Raw genomic sequence first — 19,080 nt, forward strand, 5'->3', positions numbered from 1 at the left:
CTTTCCGTACATTGTTAGCATCACAGAGTAACATGAGTCAGACGGTGACATTTTAAGGAAAAGAAATACAGGTTTCGGTGCAAACATGCATTTATGTTCCCAGAAGTGCTGGCAGATGATCGTGATCCTGTGGGACGTTTTGATCCGCCACAAGCAGAAACACTTCTATTAACAAGGAGAAGAAAACAGTCTGACAACGGCCCTCAGTCAGTATCATCCTGCCAGCACTCTCACACATAAACCATTACTTCACTTTGTAGAAAAGAAGTCAAAAGAGCCAAAGCAAACAAGGTAAGGAGAGAGAACTGAGGAGGAGGATGGCAGAGCGCAGATGAAGAGCAGTGGGGAGGGGGGCACAGTTTACCGAAGCAGCTTTGAAACAGCCAATCACAGTGAAGGAGAACATCAGCTGGTGTGTTTCTTCCCCACACGAGGAAGAAAGAATGAAAGGCGAGGAGGGCAAGTGCATATGAAAGCTGTGGAAATAAATACAAGTCTGTCTCCCCAGCCGTAACAGATATGTGAGTATCCCCTCTTCAGCTGACTTCTTCACAATGCAACCTCATCCAGTGTGAGAGTGCGTGTGTGTATGTGTGCATAATGTTGGGTGTGTCAAATAAATAGATTTTTTTTTTAAAAAGAAAAAGGAGGGAGACAGTAGGTCTGACTGGCCAGGACTTCGGTCTTTGTTTGCGTTTGCGAGTCCGACTGAGAGCGAGGTCAAAAAGGTGGAGGGGTGGTGATGTGTGTGTCTACATGTCTGTTGAGGTGAGTTTCTTCATGCTGCGTCTCTGGGCTAGACTGGATGCTGCCACGGGCTCCAACACCGGCTGATTGGTCTTCTGGCTCAGTGCAGAGTATGTGGCAGCCATGGCTCCCTGGAAAACAACATACACACATGTTTTTAACTTTTAGATAAATGTTCTGATGTTATTCTATCACACCTTTTTGGCCGATAAACCAAGTACAGAATGTAGCATTCTTTCCAAAAGGGTTTGTACAGGAGATCTCTGAGTGTTGTGCTACTAAGCAAGTATTAAATGGTAATCTCATTTGACCATAATAAGTCCTTCTTTTTTGATCTACTAAAGATATTTTTGGGGTGTTTTTGCCATTATTGGATGAGACGGCTGAAGAGAGACAGGAAACGTTGGGAGGAGATAGAGTGGGGGGTTACATGCTGCAAAAGGCCAAAGTCAGATTATAACCCGCGGACGCTGCAACAAGGACTATAGCCTCCGTACATGGAGCGTACAACATAACCGCTAGGCTATCCGGCGCCCCAATCATTTTCTCAACTCAACAACCTGTTCATCTAGACAAGGTTCTCAACTAGTGGTTTGCGAATGTATGCCTGGGGGGAAAAAATAGTAAAAAGTAAATGAAGCGCTTTATAAACATGTTTGTTTTGTTACCTTTCTTTATTGTGTCACATGTTTTGTAACCTCTGAGGTCCATGCTGCACATTTTTTCATTAAACAAATCTGATTGGTTGAATAAATATCAGACATTTGGGTCGCTATTTTTTCATTAATGAGTTGGTGGTGGGTCCTGAGGATAGACCAGTACCGACCCACTGATCTAAACCACTGACTAACTTTTCTGTCTATTTTAATCTAAAAGGGGCCGTGATTCACAAATGGAACATCGTGCTGGTTTGAGGAAAACTTGAATCAAGCATGAGGCACCATAAGCTCACGAGGAAAGTGTTCAGTAAGGTAATGAATCAACCAAGAAGGATCAGAGTGTCCATCTGGTTGAACACAATCCAGCTCGTTTTTGTAACCAGTAGAGCTGCCCCCTGCTGACCGCCAGAGAGAATACCTTTAAGACGTTTCGGCCTGAACATTTCTTTTGTACTATCGGAGTCTGGGTGACTTCTGCTAAGATTCTGTTTCTTTATTTAGTAGCGCCCACTTATTCAGAAATGATTAAGAAACTTTACACTATTTGAAAATGTGAAATGAAATCTAACATAAAATCATCTGGCGTTCAACAAATTCACATCTCTCATGAAGAGAATGAACTAACTTATCAGTGAAATTACAAGAAATTAAAAAAAGTTACTTTTGACTGATAAATACTAGCTAAATTTTCCAATCAGCTCTGTTAGGGTATGAAGGCACGTTTGTTCCCTTTATGTAGATTTACATTGAATGATTTTCAAAAGCATGAAACTGTTGCAGTGGGCAGGACAGAAAAGGTTCCTAATGGAGGAGTCTTGTTCAAGCTAACAAAGAAGAAATGGGTTTAAATAATAACACCTCATGTGATTTCCAGCACTTCAAACCAAACACATCGGCTGAACATTTAATCGAAAGAGAGACAAGCTTGAATACATCACTGACCATGTTGGGGCGCAGGACGAAGAACAGGATGTTGAGTCTAAAGTCAGAAAAACTGTGTGACAAGATGGATTTATTGAACCAATCAAAAGAGCTGTGGCAGGATGTCAGAACTGAATGTTTCCTGACCAGGTGCATGCATTAGTGGTCATACTATCCTCGAATGATGTGCTGTGTCACAACATTAAATGAGCTGCACAGACACCACTGAGATCTTGTTTGTGCTGCTGGTGTTCACAGTGACTTGGCCACAGACCTTAAGGCAGTCGGGGTAAAACCACTTGTAAGATCTTTTCAAATCGTTGCCTCTTACAAAAACAGCATAATGTGCTCTACTTAAGCTTTTCAATGACTGTGAAAAACATTCTTTATTCAATGCCAGACGTAAGATTGCCTTCTATACTGCACAGATTCTCAAGGAAAAATCTATGAAGGCACCAACAAGGCTATTTTTGAGGTCATCTGCTAAGCGGACAATGAGATTGTCTGGTGTTAAAGGTGGCGAGGAGAGCGCTAAGCTGTAAAGCAAGCCTCTCAATTTGCTGTTGATCTTTGTCCCTATGATCACAGGCTTTCGATGCATCTGTAAGAAAAAGATCAGAGACAGAAGCAGACTCCTGACAGGGTGGCAGGTCTCGCTATGCGTGACGGGGTGAAGAGTTTTATATCTTATATTTTATATATCTTTATATGAAAGCTGCTGCTCATGACATTAAGAGAAGTCGAGGGATGTGGTTCTGAGATGTAGTGCTCAGGTCGGCGTGTATCAGTACGGGGGGCTTTAAAACAACTAAGTTGGAGAAGACTCCAAACCACAACAAGTGCAGCTGAGTGTTTGTGAATTCACTCGTAAAAATGAGGAGTCTGAAAAGAGAACGATAACCATGCTGGTTGTACTGGGACATGTTGTGCCTTGAAGAAGAGTCATATGGATATTGTCCTCATGACTTCATCGTAAGAGAGCATTAGTAACTTCATGATTTCTCTGACCTACACTGATGTTTAAACTCTATTAACTTTAGTATCTGTGTCAGTCATATCAAGCTTAAAATCTTTGTTGGAAGGTAAAAAAGTGTAAGCTTGCTTTCTCACTTCTAACTACTACTACAATAGTTCTATTGAAAATCATGTGACTTGGACTAGCTGAATTAAAAGATAGAAGACCGACACATCATCTCAGTTGGATCTTGCATTTGTGATTCACACACACACACACACCTGATTTCTACTATCACTGAGGATCAGGCTCCCTTTGACATTTCAGGAGGCATGAGCACTGTAAGGAGATAACTTACAGTGTCTCATTACTTACCCATCAATGACTCTACAATACCTTAAAGAACTGCTCACCCCAAAAACACACACAACACACCACAGATCTGCAGACACCAACCGCCTCCAAACCCCCAGGACTAAGATCTGATCTACGGGGGACAGAGCCGCCTATTCTGCTGCCCTACCACAAAAGGAACGCTCTCCCTGACCACCAGAGGGCCTAATACACTGAAGACTTTTCTCTATAAAAAGAGCTTTCTCTTAAAACCACAGCTCTAAGGTTTTGTTTGTATTTTCAATTGTCACATGCTCAGAGAAATTTAAAAAAATGTTCCGTGTGTCAATATTGATAACAGCAACATGAGAGACAAAAGTTTCAACTATGTGCTTCCTTAAAGGAGCAATAAGTAACTCTGACCCCTAGTGTTTAAAATGGGTACTGCAGTTCAAATTCTAAACATTGTAGAGAGCCGTTTCCCCCCGCCCCCTCCTCTCTAGAGTCGATGCTCACGCAGGTTGCCATGTGGTGGACTCTGAAGCTTCAGTGTTTATCCAGCTCTGCATGAGTCTGTAAACCTTTCTGTGTTCTAACCTCTCTCCATTTTTCAAAAGCATCTCCAATATTGATCCTAGTTTGAGCACGTTTCTGCTCGTGGAGCTTATTAGAAACATGCAGAGGCTTTTTAGGTCGGGTACAATCACTTTTATCTGAACAACTTCTCTGCAACACCTGCTGGTTTGACATTTGCCTGGCAAACTGAGGGGCGTCCAAAACGGCCGTGTGGGGGTTCCTTTAAAGCGCCTACCTTCTCTGGTCCAAACAAATCCAGAGCATTCAGGACCAGAATCTAAGGTTAGAAGGAGGACATACTGTCCTTAATGTCTGATGATGTAGGAAGGTCATTTTATGATTTAGTAGATCTCTTACTGATTGTCCTTTTAAATCTAATAAATGATTTCAAAATATTTGATGACCATGTATTAGCCGTGGTCCTCTGCCCAGAGATTCGGTGTCTTGTTTTTTTTTATAAATTTGGGAGGATATATGCTCACCTTGACGAGGTGTGGCGCGTCGTGCCGCGTGAGCTGGAAGTGTGGTAGCGTATCTCTGCAGGTGATCCAGGAATGCTTTAAAACCTGCTCTGCAGTGTATCGCTGGTGAGGGTCCACATGGAGCATGTGTGAAAGTAGGTCCTGGAACAAAAAACACCATCAGGTCTCAAAAGTATGGAGAGTTGTTTTTTAATGGTTCCTCATTATGCACTTATTTTTAATAGTTAACATGTTTTATAGTCAGTCACTGATAGAAATTAATGTTTTTTAATGATACATTCACTCATTCATTCTGAAGACAAATCGCTTTAAAAACATTTAAATAGAAACATAAATACAGTGGTAAGTCTAATATGAGACTTTGAAGTTAGAAGTCCTAACACTAGTGTGAAGGCACACATTAGCGCTCCTTGTACCTTTGAGCTGTCTGATACAGTATCCCAGTTGCCTCCTTTCAAGAGGAACTTCCCAGATCCTATCCGCAGTAGAATCTCCTCTGGTGTGTCGTTGGGTCCATTAGCAAACGGCGTGTACCTGACGGGGGAAAACACATGATTGGACTACACCCAGTATCTTTGAATATATGTACACAAGTCTCACAAGGCCAAACCTTATGCCACATTGATGTAAAGTGGAGTAAACAGTGTAACCTACTGCTCCAAATTACAGTTTCACATACACTTCATATTCACAGTGACAACAACCTGACAAGAGTAACGATGAATGACATTTGAAGTAGAGCCCGACTGATAATAACGGCCGATATTAGCAAATCAAGTGATCGGTATCGGTATCGTCGATATTTGTAGATTTATTAACCAGTCAAACATAATTTAAGTTGAGTATTGTTGTCTTAAACTAGCAGGTCTCTCTCTGGCTGTCATCAGAAAAGTGTGCTGTATGGATACAACAAGCATTATCACTCTCCACAGTGTCAAGTGGTGATGCACGTACATGAACTGTTACTTTCCAGTTGTGTTTGATAACTGCATTTGAGGGATCAACACAATACATGTGTATATCTTTCTCTACGGATTGAAGATAAATCTAAGAAAGATAACTGCCAATATATCGGTATCGGATGTTTTTCTTCCTAATATCGATATTGGCCACAAAAATTGCATATTAGTCGGGCCCTAGTTTGACGATTCTGTACATAAGTTATTTCAGCCTAATTCTCAGTTGTTCCCGAGTGCGTTCTTACCCTGCCAGCATGGTATACAGTAGAACTCCGAGACTCCAGATATCACAGGCTGCGTCGTAACCTTGACGCATTAGTACCTGGAAAACAATCAAAGAAAGGGACTCATAATCATTATGTATAACCACCACTATGAGTCATTAGTATGAATCAGTATGAATCCCTACAGAATGTGTCCTCCTCTCACCTCTGGAGCCACGAAGTTGGCGGTGTAACAGGGGGTGAGGAGCAGGCCGTTGCCTCCTCGGAGCTGCTTTGCGAATCCAAAGTCACAGATCCTGATCGAATCAGGATTTCCAGAGTCATCCATGTAGAGGATGTTACTGGGCTTCAGGTCTCGGTGTACCACCTTTGTAGAGGATGGGGAGGGAGAGAAGGGGAACAGAGGAGAAAACTTTATAAAAGAGAGAGGTCTAATTGTCCCTCATGCCCTCATACAGAACAGAAGGGTTTCCTCACCCCTTGGCAGTGGAGGTAGTCAACAGTCTTGGTGATGGTGTAGAGCACAGCACTGGCCTCTCTCTCAGAGAAAAACTTCTGTCTGAGGATTTTGTCCAGCAGTTCCCCTCCTTTCATCAGCTCCGTCACCAGGTACACATACCGGCCCTCATCATACACCTGACAAACGCACAAACAACACAGACAACCTGTCAGCGTGATGACCAACAACTCAGGAAAAAAAACTCAGGATATCGCCACATAGAAATATGACTAACGTCTTTCAGAGTAATGATGTTGGGATGCTGTCCGTATCGCATCAGGATTTCAATCTCTTCAGAGGGGTCCCTCTTTATTTTGTCTATAATCTGAAACACAAAGAAACACAGACGTGTGTAATTATTCTCAAACGACTGACTGTACTGAGAGTCAAAAAGATGTCACTTACAGCTTTTATTAATCTGAGCGCTCTGCTAAGATATTTCATAAAGTGTTGAGATGTAACTACATTAAGGGTAAAGTTGTTAAAGCTGTGCTGCCCTCTGCTGGTCTGTTGGCAACATCGACTACAAACAACATGCCTACTCACTATTCAGTCACTTCAACGTCCTGCCACCTACTTCTGAGTCATCTAGTCTAAAAAATCTGTGCTTTCTAAAGCTGCCAACTCACATCATTTAACTTGGCTTGAAACAGAGAGTAAGAGCGATGTTGGGCTCCACAGAAAATGAGCGCTGAAGCATTGGTGGATTAATAAAAAAGCTTACTACCTTCACAGCATAGTCCATGGCAGAGACTCGGTGTACACAGCGTTTACAAATGGAGTAGGAGCCGACCCCTATGTCCTCCTGGAGCTCATACAGATCAGAGAACTTGGCCGAGCCCCCGTGCATCTGGAGAGATTAAGATTTCAACAGTTACTTCTTAATCCTTTTCACTACATTAAAGAAGGACGGCATTAAAACGTTCAGCTTCATGAGACAGGCTTTGACATTTGATGTGACGTCTAATAAAACCACCACAGTGTCAATACAGTCTGTTGTTGGTCCATACAAGGAAACAAAGTGTTGCAGTCCTTGGTTACGGTGATATATGCCTCCACAGCATTTGTTTCAACAGTTTTGTTCACACATCAGCCGGAGAGGAACTGTAGCGCTGATGTAGTTACAGATTCAGTAAACTGTCGAGCTGTCACAGTCATTGTAGTGTGGCCATTGTAGTATTTCACAAATCACTTCAAGTGGAATTAACAATTATGGAAATAAACGGAGCCATTCGAGTTGGAGGAGGACTAAATATGCATGTGTGTGCTTGTTAAGTTTAGATTTGCAGTGGGACATTCAAACTATTAAATGCAGTCATAGCAACAGATGTGTAACCATGACAGTTTAGGTCATTATTTCAGTCAACTCTATTTTGACTTTATTGTTCAGTTTTCAAATTAAACACAGACAGCCAGAGTCAGAGGAGGAAGTGTCTAATGAAGAAAAGTTTGCCACTGAATTGAATCAACAAATACGTTCTGATTATTAAGGGCGCACTCAAACTATGCAATCTGTACCCGTGCCAAAGCGCACTTCACCCCGAAAGTCCAGTTAGTTTGACCAGTGTGAGTGCGCCGATCTGTGCTCGAGCGCGGTACACTTCCTTCACTTCTGGCTGTTATCTGATTAAAATGACTCAAAATAATCCTCAAAGTCAGTAAAGTAGCTGTCATGATCTCGGTGTTGTTCTCTGATGTGCCGACGCAAGACTCGACCATGCGTGCGCCCTAGCAAGCAGTCAAATATGTGCAACCTTGACTGCAACCCTAACCTTCCATTATCAGTGTTCACCAGCTTTGTAAGGACAATGCCGGCCAGATTAGAGCTCTGTAATGCTCATTAGCAGAGCAGCCAACACTTGTCATCAGTATCAACTGCAAAACAACAAGGAGGTGACATCAACATCACGGGTACCCTTTAGTTCTTATTCACCAAGTGTGTATCATATGAAAGCTAAAGAGTTAGTGTCACACTCTCAATGTTACATATACGTCATCTCTATTTAGATACTACATTAAAATGTAGAGTCTGTACTCTGGGAGTCTGGATTTTTACATGAGGTAGTTTTTTTTATTTTGCTTCGCAGTCCCAGACATCGACCAATTACGTATCAGCAGTTTTGGTGTGTTCAGGAAAAAAACAACTGTATAACCTAGGGCTGGGAATCTTTGGGTGTCTCACGATTCGATTCGATTGTTGGGGTCATGATTCGATTCAGAATGATTCTGGATTCATTGATCCATGGATTCAAAGTCTATTTTTTGAATTAGAACATACTTCAGGATCTACTCCAGTCATCTGTGCGATTGGCTGAATTTCTTGCTGCTCAATTTGGCATTCTACTTCGTAAAGGGGTAGCCTTAGCAATTAGCATGGAGTGACTGATTAGCCCAACAAAAAAGAAGTTATGAATCGATTTAAAATCTCAGAAGTTAAGAATCTCAATTTTTACATAAAACGATTTTTTCCCACCTCTAGTATAACCAAAAGCAGACAGAACGCAATCTGTGCTAATGGTATACAGACTCCCATCGGTGGTATTCTGGCAATGATTTATTTTTTATCTCTTTAAACACATATGCTGTAAAATGAAGCTAACAGTCAGACACAAATCAAACATTTCAACTCGAGTGAAAAATGGAGCTGACACTGTCATGACAGCCACAACTATCCTCGACTATCTGACGTTCATCAGAAATGATCGATCCGACCTCCATTCAGTAAACAAGCTTTTTAAGAGTCGCTTCTTTCTCCCCTTCAGGACAGACTTGACAAAGCTGGCATTTTTACTTTATACAGATCTGTTATTTTGTTGTTATTTAAGCAAACTCAAGTCTAAAAAATAGTTTTCTTTTTCAGGCCCACACAGCTGAAGTTAGCCAGAGTGAAGCCTGTGTGTGAACTTGATCTACAGTCGAACTGAGACAAGCGAGAAAAAGATGAACGGGCGCTACTCCGGGGGGTGAAACGGCCAAAGAAATGACAATGTTGCAGATGTTGACCCGGCATAGAAAAGGACGTTTGGGCTTGAAGTTGTTTAACGCTAACTGCTCTCTTCACCAGGAAATTCACCTCCATTCAATCAGATGATAATTGCCGCCGGGTTCCAAGATTGTTTAAATATGTGATAATTAACCTGTGCACATGACGATAGAGAAACTGTGTGTTCACCTGAACTATAGGGAGTATGCTGAGCAGCGGTGAGCTCTTGTTATCGTCCATAGGGGTTGGAGCCACGAAGCTGAAGCCTTTGAAGAGCTGGTGGGCGTTAGCACTGGGAGGGATACCTGGGGAGTCTAAATATACAAAGATCCCTAATAAAGCAGATGTATCAAACATTCAAAGCATCAATTACATGTTGGTGTTATTTCTCATAGTCCGTGCTCAGTTGCAGTTTCCATGGCTGCAGAAATAGCTGTTTGTGCTTTTAAGATCAAACGATTGAGAAAAGGATGTGTGAGTGTGTATGTGAAAGAGAGAGAGTGTGCGTGTGGTGCTGGTTTACCTTTAGGCGTCTTAGCTGTGAACTCTGGGTCAAAGCAGAACGTGTCATCTGGTTTACCTGCAGCGGGCTTGAAGGGGGGCTGCAACTCTCTCCTGAACAGTTTCTGAGGGAAACACAGGTGCACACGTGCAGGGAAACACACAAACATGTTAGATATTAAACACTACTGCAGGCTTTAGTGTGTGTGAACATATGTGAGAGTGAAGCCAAGACCCCTCCCAGATGAACCCCAGCCCATCTCTCTACAGCCCAGTCCAGCCAATAGCATCCTGCTGGCTGTTAAACACTCACACAGGGCTATTAGTGCACACACAGTGAGAACTGGCCCTCTGCCCAGGCACACACACAAATAGTTGGCCTGGACTGATGGCCAGTAGTCACCAAGCCAACCGTTTGCTAGGTGTGAATCCTCAACAGAAGCTGAAGAGCTACATGTGTGTGTATGTGATGCTCTGTGAGAGAAGCGTGCGTGTGTGTGTGTGTGTGTGTGTGTGTGTGTACTCACATTCCAGTCGATGGTGGAGAAGAAAGCGTGGCGTTTGATCTCCTCCACTCCATCAGACCCGGCTCCTGAAAACACAGATCACTCTGGTTCAGTTAACCTGGCGCGGTCGGTTTTGATTGTTTTCAGAGGGATCAACACGTTCACACATTTTTCTCTCACTGGTTGTCCAGCTTGTGATTTAAGTGGATGCCAAAGGCTCAAAGCTTAGCAAGTGGCCTTCTGGGACGATCAAAACAGCTCATTTTCTTTTCTTCTAACAGATCCACAAAGATCTGCTTTGATGCACCCTTACCTAGTCTGTTAGCAGGGTTACGTTTAAACAGCATTCTTAACAAACTCTGAGCCTCCAAACTGAGGAACTGGGGCATTCCCAACTTAGCTCTGAAAGACAAAAGAGAGCAAAAAGTGACAGGTGATTTGGGACAAACAGAAAAGCAAAAGAATCTTCAGAATCACTTCACACATATGCTTGAATCTGGAAAATGCTATACTTTCACACCAGCAGGTTGTAGAAAGTCAGCTTTGCCAATAAATGAAAGTTGAATTGATTTTTTTAATCTTGTATTAAAAAGCTGTACAGCTGATTTTTCTCAATGGTCATTTGTTTCATACATTTAAAAGGGAACAGGAACAGCGTCTTACTTCATTGTAACATGAAAAAAATGATCCAACAGAGGCTGGAATAAGCAGCTGTGTGCTTACAGAAAACAATAATTAGAGTCCAGTTAATAGAACTGTTGTAGTTCATTAATAATCTAAGGTCACTGAAATCCTTTGTTACTAATTAGAAAATTCAAAATACATGTCTTTTTCGGGGAGGGGGGGGGGGGGGGGTCATGTGTTATACCCTGTCACTCAACACTCTGAAGACATTCTCTAAGTGGAAATGTTCTCATATAATAATTATTTTGAGGGAAAACTAAAAGTTAAGTAATATATTTGCTGTCTGTTGACCATTTTTATCTTTGTTCAAACAGCCGTCCTTGAAGATCGGTGATCTAAAAACATTGAATGGCTACAGATGAACGGTGCTGTTTGTGCTCCTAACTAATCTCACTTCTGTTCAGTGTTGATCGTTATAATCATGCAGTGCAAAGTGACTCACTTGAGAATCATGTTCATGGTCTCATTGCGGTCTTTCCCCTGGAATGGTAACGTCCCTGTTAGCATCTCAAACTGCAGAAGAAACAGAGTATGACCAACAAGATTTCGTTTCTCTGATCAGTTCATATAAAACCAAAGCAAAAATGTCTAGTCAGCGTGTTTAGGTTTTCCAGGAGTGTGCATACCATAAGTACTCCCAGAGACCACCAGTCGGCACTCTGCGTGTGTCCTCTCCTGTTGACCACCTCAGGGGCCATATACTCCACCGTACCACAAAAGGAATAAGCCTTCTTATCAGCATCTACTGACTCTTTACTCAAGCCAAAGTCTGCAGGAGAGAAATATAAAACAGAAGGTGAGATCCACAGCGTACTGGAAAGTCATATTCAAGAATAAAGCTACCAACAACTTGTAGTATTTTATATTCAGGGAGAGGACAGTGAACAAACAAGGGGCTGTGCCTCTAAAAAAAAGACTCCTTTAATATGTTCTTTTTTTAAACTTTTTAACACAGCCCATCAGCTGGATCAGTATATCTGTTTCATCTCTTGAATCAGAAGAGTTTGTACAATTTAAAAATCGTTACATTTTGATTTGCCGTCATTCTTTCTTTTGCAATAAATAAAAACATACCTGTTAACTTTATGTGTCCAGCTTCATCAAGTAAGATGCTGAAAAACAAGGAACGTGTTTTTAATGTCAATGAGCTTTAAACCATTTTTTTAAAAACAAGTTATGAAAAATGCATAGTAAACTTCATCATTCATTTTGTACTTGTATATACCCCCTATTTTTATTTATCTTATCTATTCTGTTTAAATTTGTATTTTGTATGACCTTACTTGTCTGTGCTGCTGCAACGCCAGAATTTCCCCTCTGGGGATCAATAAAGTACTATCCTATCCTATCCTAAAAACCTGGAGATGCTTTTTAAGTCATCTCATTAATCTGTCTACACCACTTTAAAAACTTGAACATTTTTTAAACTATTTATTTTGGAGTTTGATTTAATTTCAGTGAACCGGTAACCTTGTGACTATCTACCTCGGATCAGGAACGATTATACGCTGATTGATTATACCAAATTAATCACACCTGTGGGTGCGACGTCACCCGCTGCACACTATATGTATGTCACGCACCCACACTCTTCGTCTTTCTATCGATTAGGCAGTAAAGGACAGTGCCAACTTTCACCATTGAGCGACAGGGGACGGTTACAGGTTCACGTTCATTCATAAAACCGTGTTTACATACGTCAAAATTCGGTTTTAAATGAACTATAAGTTATTACAAGAACAGGTGGGAGTGCTCTGTTGAACACCATATTGGACACATCCTGTCTGAGTTTCTTAAACTGCACAAGGTGAGAAAATGTTTGAGGGATGTGGTGTGTAAAATATGTGTAGTAAAGTCATAGAGTTTAACAACTTGTGAGGGATCCCCTTTAAATGGTGAAGGTCAATTACTGTTTCACTTCCTCTAGAATAGATCGGTGTGTCAAGTACAAAAGACACTTTTCTTACGTCAATAAAGGAGTGACACACCGTGTCATTTTGGATATTCCTCATGAACTTTGGATGATTAAAATTATTTTTTTTAATTCTAGGCTACCATTTGTCATCGAAGATTACATTTCTCTTTAGCGTCTGCTAAGGGAATTGTAGAATATTTTATATCCCAAGCGCCGTTAGCCTAGTGGTTATGTCATGTGCCCCCATGTGAGGCTACAGTCCTCATTGCAGCAGATGTGGGTTCAAATCTGACCTCGTCTCTTTGCTGCATGTCTTCCCCCTGCTCTCTCCCTCCTAAGATTTCCTGTCTCTCTTCAGCTGTCCTATCCGATAAAGGACAAAGGCCCAAAAAAATAACTAAAACATATATTTTTTTCTTTGTCTGTGTTCTTCACATGCAGCGTATTTTCTCATCACATCATTTGATCTTCATGACACAATAATACTACATGCTTTTAGGTCTTTGAGAACGAAACACTGACAAGTCCAAACTCATACTTGTCATTCAACACTTCAGGTCAGTAAAGAGAAGTAGTTATTAAAGTGAGCAGGACGGGAAGGAATACCTTTTGGTTCAAAAACCATGTTTACTATGATAGAAGGATTTAAGTGACATGTCAAGATGAATGTGTGCTAAATGTATTAACTCTGTGCGTGTAAAAGGTCAAAGGTCAAGGTGAGGTCTAAGATTCATACTTCTCTGGCTTGAGATCTCTGTAAACTATGCCCAGGCTGTGCAGATGGTCGAGGGCCAGGGCCAGCTCTGCAAGGTAGAATTTCACATCTTCCTCTGTAAACATAACCTGATAAGAACTGGACAAATTTACTCTCTGAACTCGGAAAACGAGAGACATTCAGCAGCAATGGAAAAAAAACAACAACAACTTCAACATTGAGCTCGAGCACAAAAGGAGAAAACAGAGGATTATTACTGACACAATATCAACATTGCAAATAGGTTACATGATTCAGCTGGCTGTTGATTTGACAGTGCCAGGAGCTATCGCTTTGGTTCTGAGACATGCTTTCAACACAAAGTCTATGCAGAGAACAATCACACATTGTTGAATTCCCTGAAAGCATTTGAATAGAGCTGATCAGAGCCTCCGACTGACAAGCAATTGATGATCTAAAAGAGAATAACGATTCAGAGAAAAAAGCATTCGTGGCTCCCGTAGGAATTCAAGTCATCATTCAAATAAAAGAAAGTTAACAGATAAATTAGAGACAAATGAATACCTATGCCCTTATAAAAGAAAAAATACACTTTTGCATGTTAAAATTGCATCTGTTCCATTTGAAGCTGTCATCTTTAAATTTGACATTCAGATGTTTCAAAGAACATGACAGCCCGTGTACTTTTGGGTTTTCTTGGGGGTAAAAAGACACAAATTTAAATTACATCTGCAAAAGTAAGGACATGCTGTACTTCTCTCTTCCGAACGAAAGAGGAGCAAAAAAAAAAAAAGGTTGAAGGACAATGAGATGTAAAGCAAAAAGGATGTCAGCTTACCTCTTTGGATAAGCGAGTGAATACATCCCCTCCCCTGAGAAAGTCCAGTATTAAATACAGTTTCCCTTCCGTCTGAAAGGCTGACACACAAAAAGATAAATCGTCACATTCTGATTTAAAGAGGGACACTGAAATATTCCCACTCATGCGTGTACACCCTGCTACTCATGTAGCAACTGATGGATGCCTGAATGTGTGAGCACTTTGAGGTGAAGCATTTCTAATGTCGTATTATTGTATAATGACAATAAAGGCTTTCTATGCTAACAGCATGCTGACAATAACAACAACATGATGATACAAATCAAAGCAGACGTGAACACTTGTTGTATATCAGTGTTGAATCACTGAATATTTCAATCATTGTCTTTCTCACATTTTTATTTTCTCTTTTATTCTACTTTCATTTGTAAATCACTTTGAAAGCCTGTTTCTTTTTTTAATCCTTAATTTTAGATTTTGGACAGCAACAATATTACAGAGCATTGCCACAGGAAAACAATTGAGTTTCTTTTGCAGTCCTCATCTTTTTGAATTTAAATATAAATAACTAAATACAGCATGGGAGAGATAAAGTGTGCATTCAAAATGAATGAAAAATATCAGAAAAATACTTAAGAGAGAGAATAAATAGGCAAATAAGTAAATAAATAAAAGATTAAACTGAATTAAATGAGGTTCACTAAGACAACACAACATCACAAGATCCCAGGTTGGTTACCTTAACAATATCTGTCCGCAAAAGGTGTCACATATTTAACCCACTTGGACCAGAGTTTAACAAAAACTTCCTTCTGTATTGTAATCCTGTTTTAAAAATTTAAATACAAATAATTGTATTTTTTTTTCCCCCCTGTGTATTATGGAAATAAATCTTCCAAATATGAGCAAATACTTAAATGGACTGATCAGAGTTCATTCCGTTCAATATCTTTGTAATATCACTCAAATTATTCTGATAAATGAGATTTAAGAATTTTGTTTCTGGTTCCAAAAAGAAAGATGAACATAAATAGTTTTCATCCGGTTCAGACTGAGCTTTGCCATAATCCACAATATGATCATATACACTTGACTCTGTGTATTTCATATGTTTGTCTTACCGTAGTGCAACTTCACTATGAAGGGATGATTGACTTCCACTAAAATGTCTCGTTCCATCTTAGTGCGAACTCTGTCCCTGACTGGTGAGACAAAAACAGGAAGCGACAGTGAGAGAAAGAAATTCAACACTGAGGACAGGACATGCTGGGAGATTTGCACTGTTGCGTTTTGTGCCGATGTGGATTGAAATTAAAGTAGCATCACCTTTCAACGATGCCTTTTTTAGAACTTTCATTGCATATAACTGCCCAGCATCTGGACCTATGATCTTCCTGACAAGGAAAACCTGAGACAGAAGACAGTAATGAGGATACAAAGGCTCATGATTTCACTGACAGAAACATTTCCATTGGACTGCCACGTTTCCTCACCTTGCCAAACGAGCCCTGGCCGAGGACTTTTAGCAGTTCAAACTGAGATGGATCTGCTTTCTCACAGCCTTCTTTCACATGGTGGGTGATAGGAATCTCCTTATATGTCCCTTCATCCTACACAAACAGTGTCAGCATGAGACAGTGTCACAACACTGCGAGTTTGTAATTCCACACAGACATGTGCACAGAGGACAACAAAGTGTTACTTACACAGTGTGAGAAAGACTCGTCCTCCTCCATAGGCTCGTCCATGATCTGATGCCCATTGACCTGCAGCAAAACCAACAATTGTCATCAGAGGAGTCACAAACAGCAAAGACTTTCACAGAGCATGTTGAGCTCTGTTTTCAGCTGAGCAAGAGTGTGACTGCAGCTGCAGCACACCCACGTGTATGATGGAAGATTTATCAGATGAAATCAATGAGTCACATGCAATAACAGTGCATTTTCACTTTCCCAACTGGAGCTCTGTTGTCAAACAGTATGGAGTCCATACTTTAAGCCTGTCCAGCAGTCCAGCTCTCCTCCTGTCCCTATAAAGCCCCTCATTATTAGCATTCTAGCGTAATCCCTGGCTAGAGCAAAAACAACATGTCTGACATGCTCTGAGAGGCTGATGATTGCAGGAGCTGCCGTCAGCATTCAGCCTCTTGAGGACATACCATAGTCTAGCCTTTTGAGGACATCAGGACGATGGTGCTGGCAGGAAGATAAATAAACTACAGATAGACAAGCTTTCCTCTAAGCAGAGTCATGTTTTAGGCCTCACTTTTGTTTGTTTAATAGTCTACACTGTGAGCAGAGGAATAGCAGATATAACTCAGCATCTGCCATTAAATCAAACAAAAACAAAAAAAAGCTGATCAAATAACACTATCCAGGTCTGCATATTTCAGATCTGTGCTGAAGCTCTGCCTGCATGATGTATTCAGACCAGTGTGTTTGTGTGTTGAATTCCATCAAGCCTCTGAAGGGGGGGGGTGGGGGGGATGAGTCATAGCGCTACGCAAACCCACTCAGTGGGTGGAGCCACCATCATACACTCACACACATCCTCAGAAGAGAGGCCAGCAAATATCATCCTGACATCTTCACACTGAAGATTACCATTAAAAACATAAACATTCTACACAGTCCAGATTTACACTTGAAAGCAAGACTATAAAAGAAACAAAAAAGTCTTAAATGCAAAGCATCCTGCATCTATGAAGCTTAACTTTCAGGCCATCCAAAGCCAGGGCAGTGTTTGTGTCATAATTCACACATACATTTTCACTCCCACCTTTGCTGTGGCTCATCACGGCTTGTAACTGAGTGCAGCCTACACTAAAGCACAACCAGGCGAGCCTTTTTCAGCCATTTAAGAAGATGTCTGACAGTCACGCATAGCATCGCTTCACAATCCCTGATACTGACATACAATACTTTGATTTAATATAATCTTCAATACTGGTACAACAAAAAGTAAACATCCTCACTAGAACAGTTTAAGAGGCAAGACAAAGAAACAGTCAGTGTTCAATGGATTCAAGAGCTTATATGTAGAAGAAAACAAAAACATTTAGAATAATAGTAGTGTTTAGGGGGTAGGCCTACTAGTTTTTTAATTCTCCAATATAAAGTGAATTGCTGCATTTGCTTAGTAAACAGATATTAGATGTTGTAACAGTGTCATCAAAATGTTTGCAGGAGGAGAATTTACTTCTTCCAACAAAGGTCTTGGTCAGCAGTGTTGTTGCTTCAGCTTTCTGCAGACAGACAGTTTGTACTGTAGGTGTGAAAGACTGTAAAGACTCCCAGAGATGGAGAGGTTTAAGATGTCAGTCCGGGTTAGCTGCACATGGAAAAACATCTCAATATAACAGGGGCAAAGCCTACTATCTATTATGAGCCTGTAGCTGTACGGTTTATCAACTTTATTCATCTCATGCTTTTAATATAACATCACCCCCTGCTTGTTTCTTTTTAACAAATGATGTAGCTTTCAAAACGTAGGAAACATGTACATGAAAAATGTAGAGTAACACCAAATCACTGACAACAAGCTAACTCTCAGTAGTGAAGAGCTCTGATGAAGTTCAGTGTTTAACTATGAATATATCAAAACAGTCATCAAATATCAAGTCATTTAGATTCATATTAGTACTTTACTTCTATAAACGCAACGATGGAGGTTGAATAAAAACTTGTGTCCCAAGTTTCAAGCCTTCAAGCTGTCAGCTAGCAGGCGAGCTACATGCTAATGCTACACGCGCTAAGCTAGCTGTGAAGCAAACTCCTCTTGAGAAGTGTAAATAAAAACAAAAGCAAAGTGGATGTCTTGTTACATTTGGAAATCTGGCCTAGGCGTCCAGGTGGAGAAAACCCGAAAAGTGGCGAAAGGCTGAGCGAAAGGGTGAAATGTAGTGCATCCGGAGAGTGCAACAAAAATAAACATCTTACCAGCTGTTAGCATTAGCTAGCGGGTTAGCATGCATCACGGTGCGCTGCGGGTCGTGACGCGAGTTAAAAGCTGGACAAGGCAACTTAACGGAACAGCTTAAACTAAAACCACTTAAACAAATGACAACGCAAAACCCCAATGTATCAACTCACCTCACTACTAACGCTGTTTACCTCCATCTTGTGCCAGGATTCCTAGTCCAAGTCTACGGCATCGTAGTCCACCTAAACCCCCGCTCCACGTCTCATGTCTCCCCGTCTGTGGAAGTCCGGCTCTTCTGCTTTGATGATCAGATACCAGGCTGCGTGGCTGGGTGGGATCAGGGGGGTCGGTGCGGAGGAAAAGCTGATCTCGATGACTGGACCACACGCTCGCCGATAAGCACCGCTACCCTGCCATGGATGCGAATATGGCGGCTATCGTGGTACCTGATCGTCATGAATGAGAGTTTATTGACGTAGTCATGACGCAATTCAGTTAAGGATTTCCCCCCGTCCAAACCAAAGCGAGGTAGAGAGGAGGGAGAGAGGACTTGATGCTGAATGGCATGGTGCGTGTGCCGTGTGACAAGACAAGCATCCGGGTGACAGACCCCCTTTGGCTTGCGACAAATGGTCCCTGCAATTTCAGGCACACAGGGAGTTGGATTTATTGTTGACGCA

The 19,080-nt window shown here is 41.2% G+C and overlaps 1 protein-coding gene across 2 annotated transcripts; it reads right to left on the reverse strand.

The window, feature by feature from the left end:
- Nucleotides 1–641: 641 nt before the first annotated feature.
- Nucleotides 642–18,921, reverse strand: rps6kal (ribosomal protein S6 kinase a, like). 2 transcript variants are annotated; one of them, XM_061048914.1, is made up of 22 exons: nt 18,571–18,921; nt 16,186–16,245; nt 15,973–16,089; nt 15,806–15,887; nt 15,601–15,681; nt 14,498–14,577; nt 13,681–13,787; nt 12,104–12,141; nt 11,656–11,798; nt 11,472–11,542; nt 10,659–10,747; nt 10,367–10,431; nt 9,862–9,964; nt 9,528–9,652; nt 7,083–7,205; nt 6,591–6,680; nt 6,334–6,492; nt 6,062–6,223; nt 5,878–5,954; nt 5,090–5,207; nt 4,674–4,814; nt 642–878 (listed from the first exon to the last, which is right to left on the reverse strand). In XM_061048914.1, exons 1-22 carry the CDS (start codon nt 18,595–18,597, stop codon nt 753–755), a joined length of 2,184 nt encoding a protein of 727 aa, XP_060904897.1. In that variant the 5' UTR covers nt 18,598–18,921; the 3' UTR covers nt 642–752. The 2 variants fall into 2 exon arrangements, with proteins under 2 accessions (XP_060904897.1, XP_060904898.1); XM_061048915.1 differs by lacking the exons at nt 15,806–15,887; nt 15,973–16,089; nt 16,186–16,245; nt 18,571–18,921 and having other exon boundaries at nt 13,681–13,797; nt 15,601–15,683.
- Nucleotides 18,922–19,080: the final 159 nt, after the last annotated feature.

Source organism: Labrus mixtus, chromosome 10, assembly GCF_963584025.1.
Source record: "Labrus mixtus chromosome 10, fLabMix1.1, whole genome shotgun sequence".
NCBI classification, from domain to species: Eukaryota; Metazoa; Chordata; class Actinopteri; order Labriformes; family Labridae; genus Labrus; species Labrus mixtus.

What these genes read in the sequence shown, in the direction of transcription:
- rps6kal (XM_061048914.1), bottom strand. Translation starts at nt 18,597, where the DNA reads ATGGAGGTAAACAGCGTTAGTAGTGAG. An exon ending in AAAAAAGGCATCGTTGAAAG is followed by an intron (nt 15,682 to 15,805) that starts GTGATGCTACTT and finishes TTGTCTCACCAG; the next exon opens with TCAGGGACAGAGTTCGCACT. An exon ending in CACAGCTAAGACGCCTAAAG is followed by an intron (nt 9,653 to 9,861) that starts GTAAACCAGCAC and finishes TTGTATATTTAG; the next exon opens with ACTCCCCAGGTATCCCTCCC.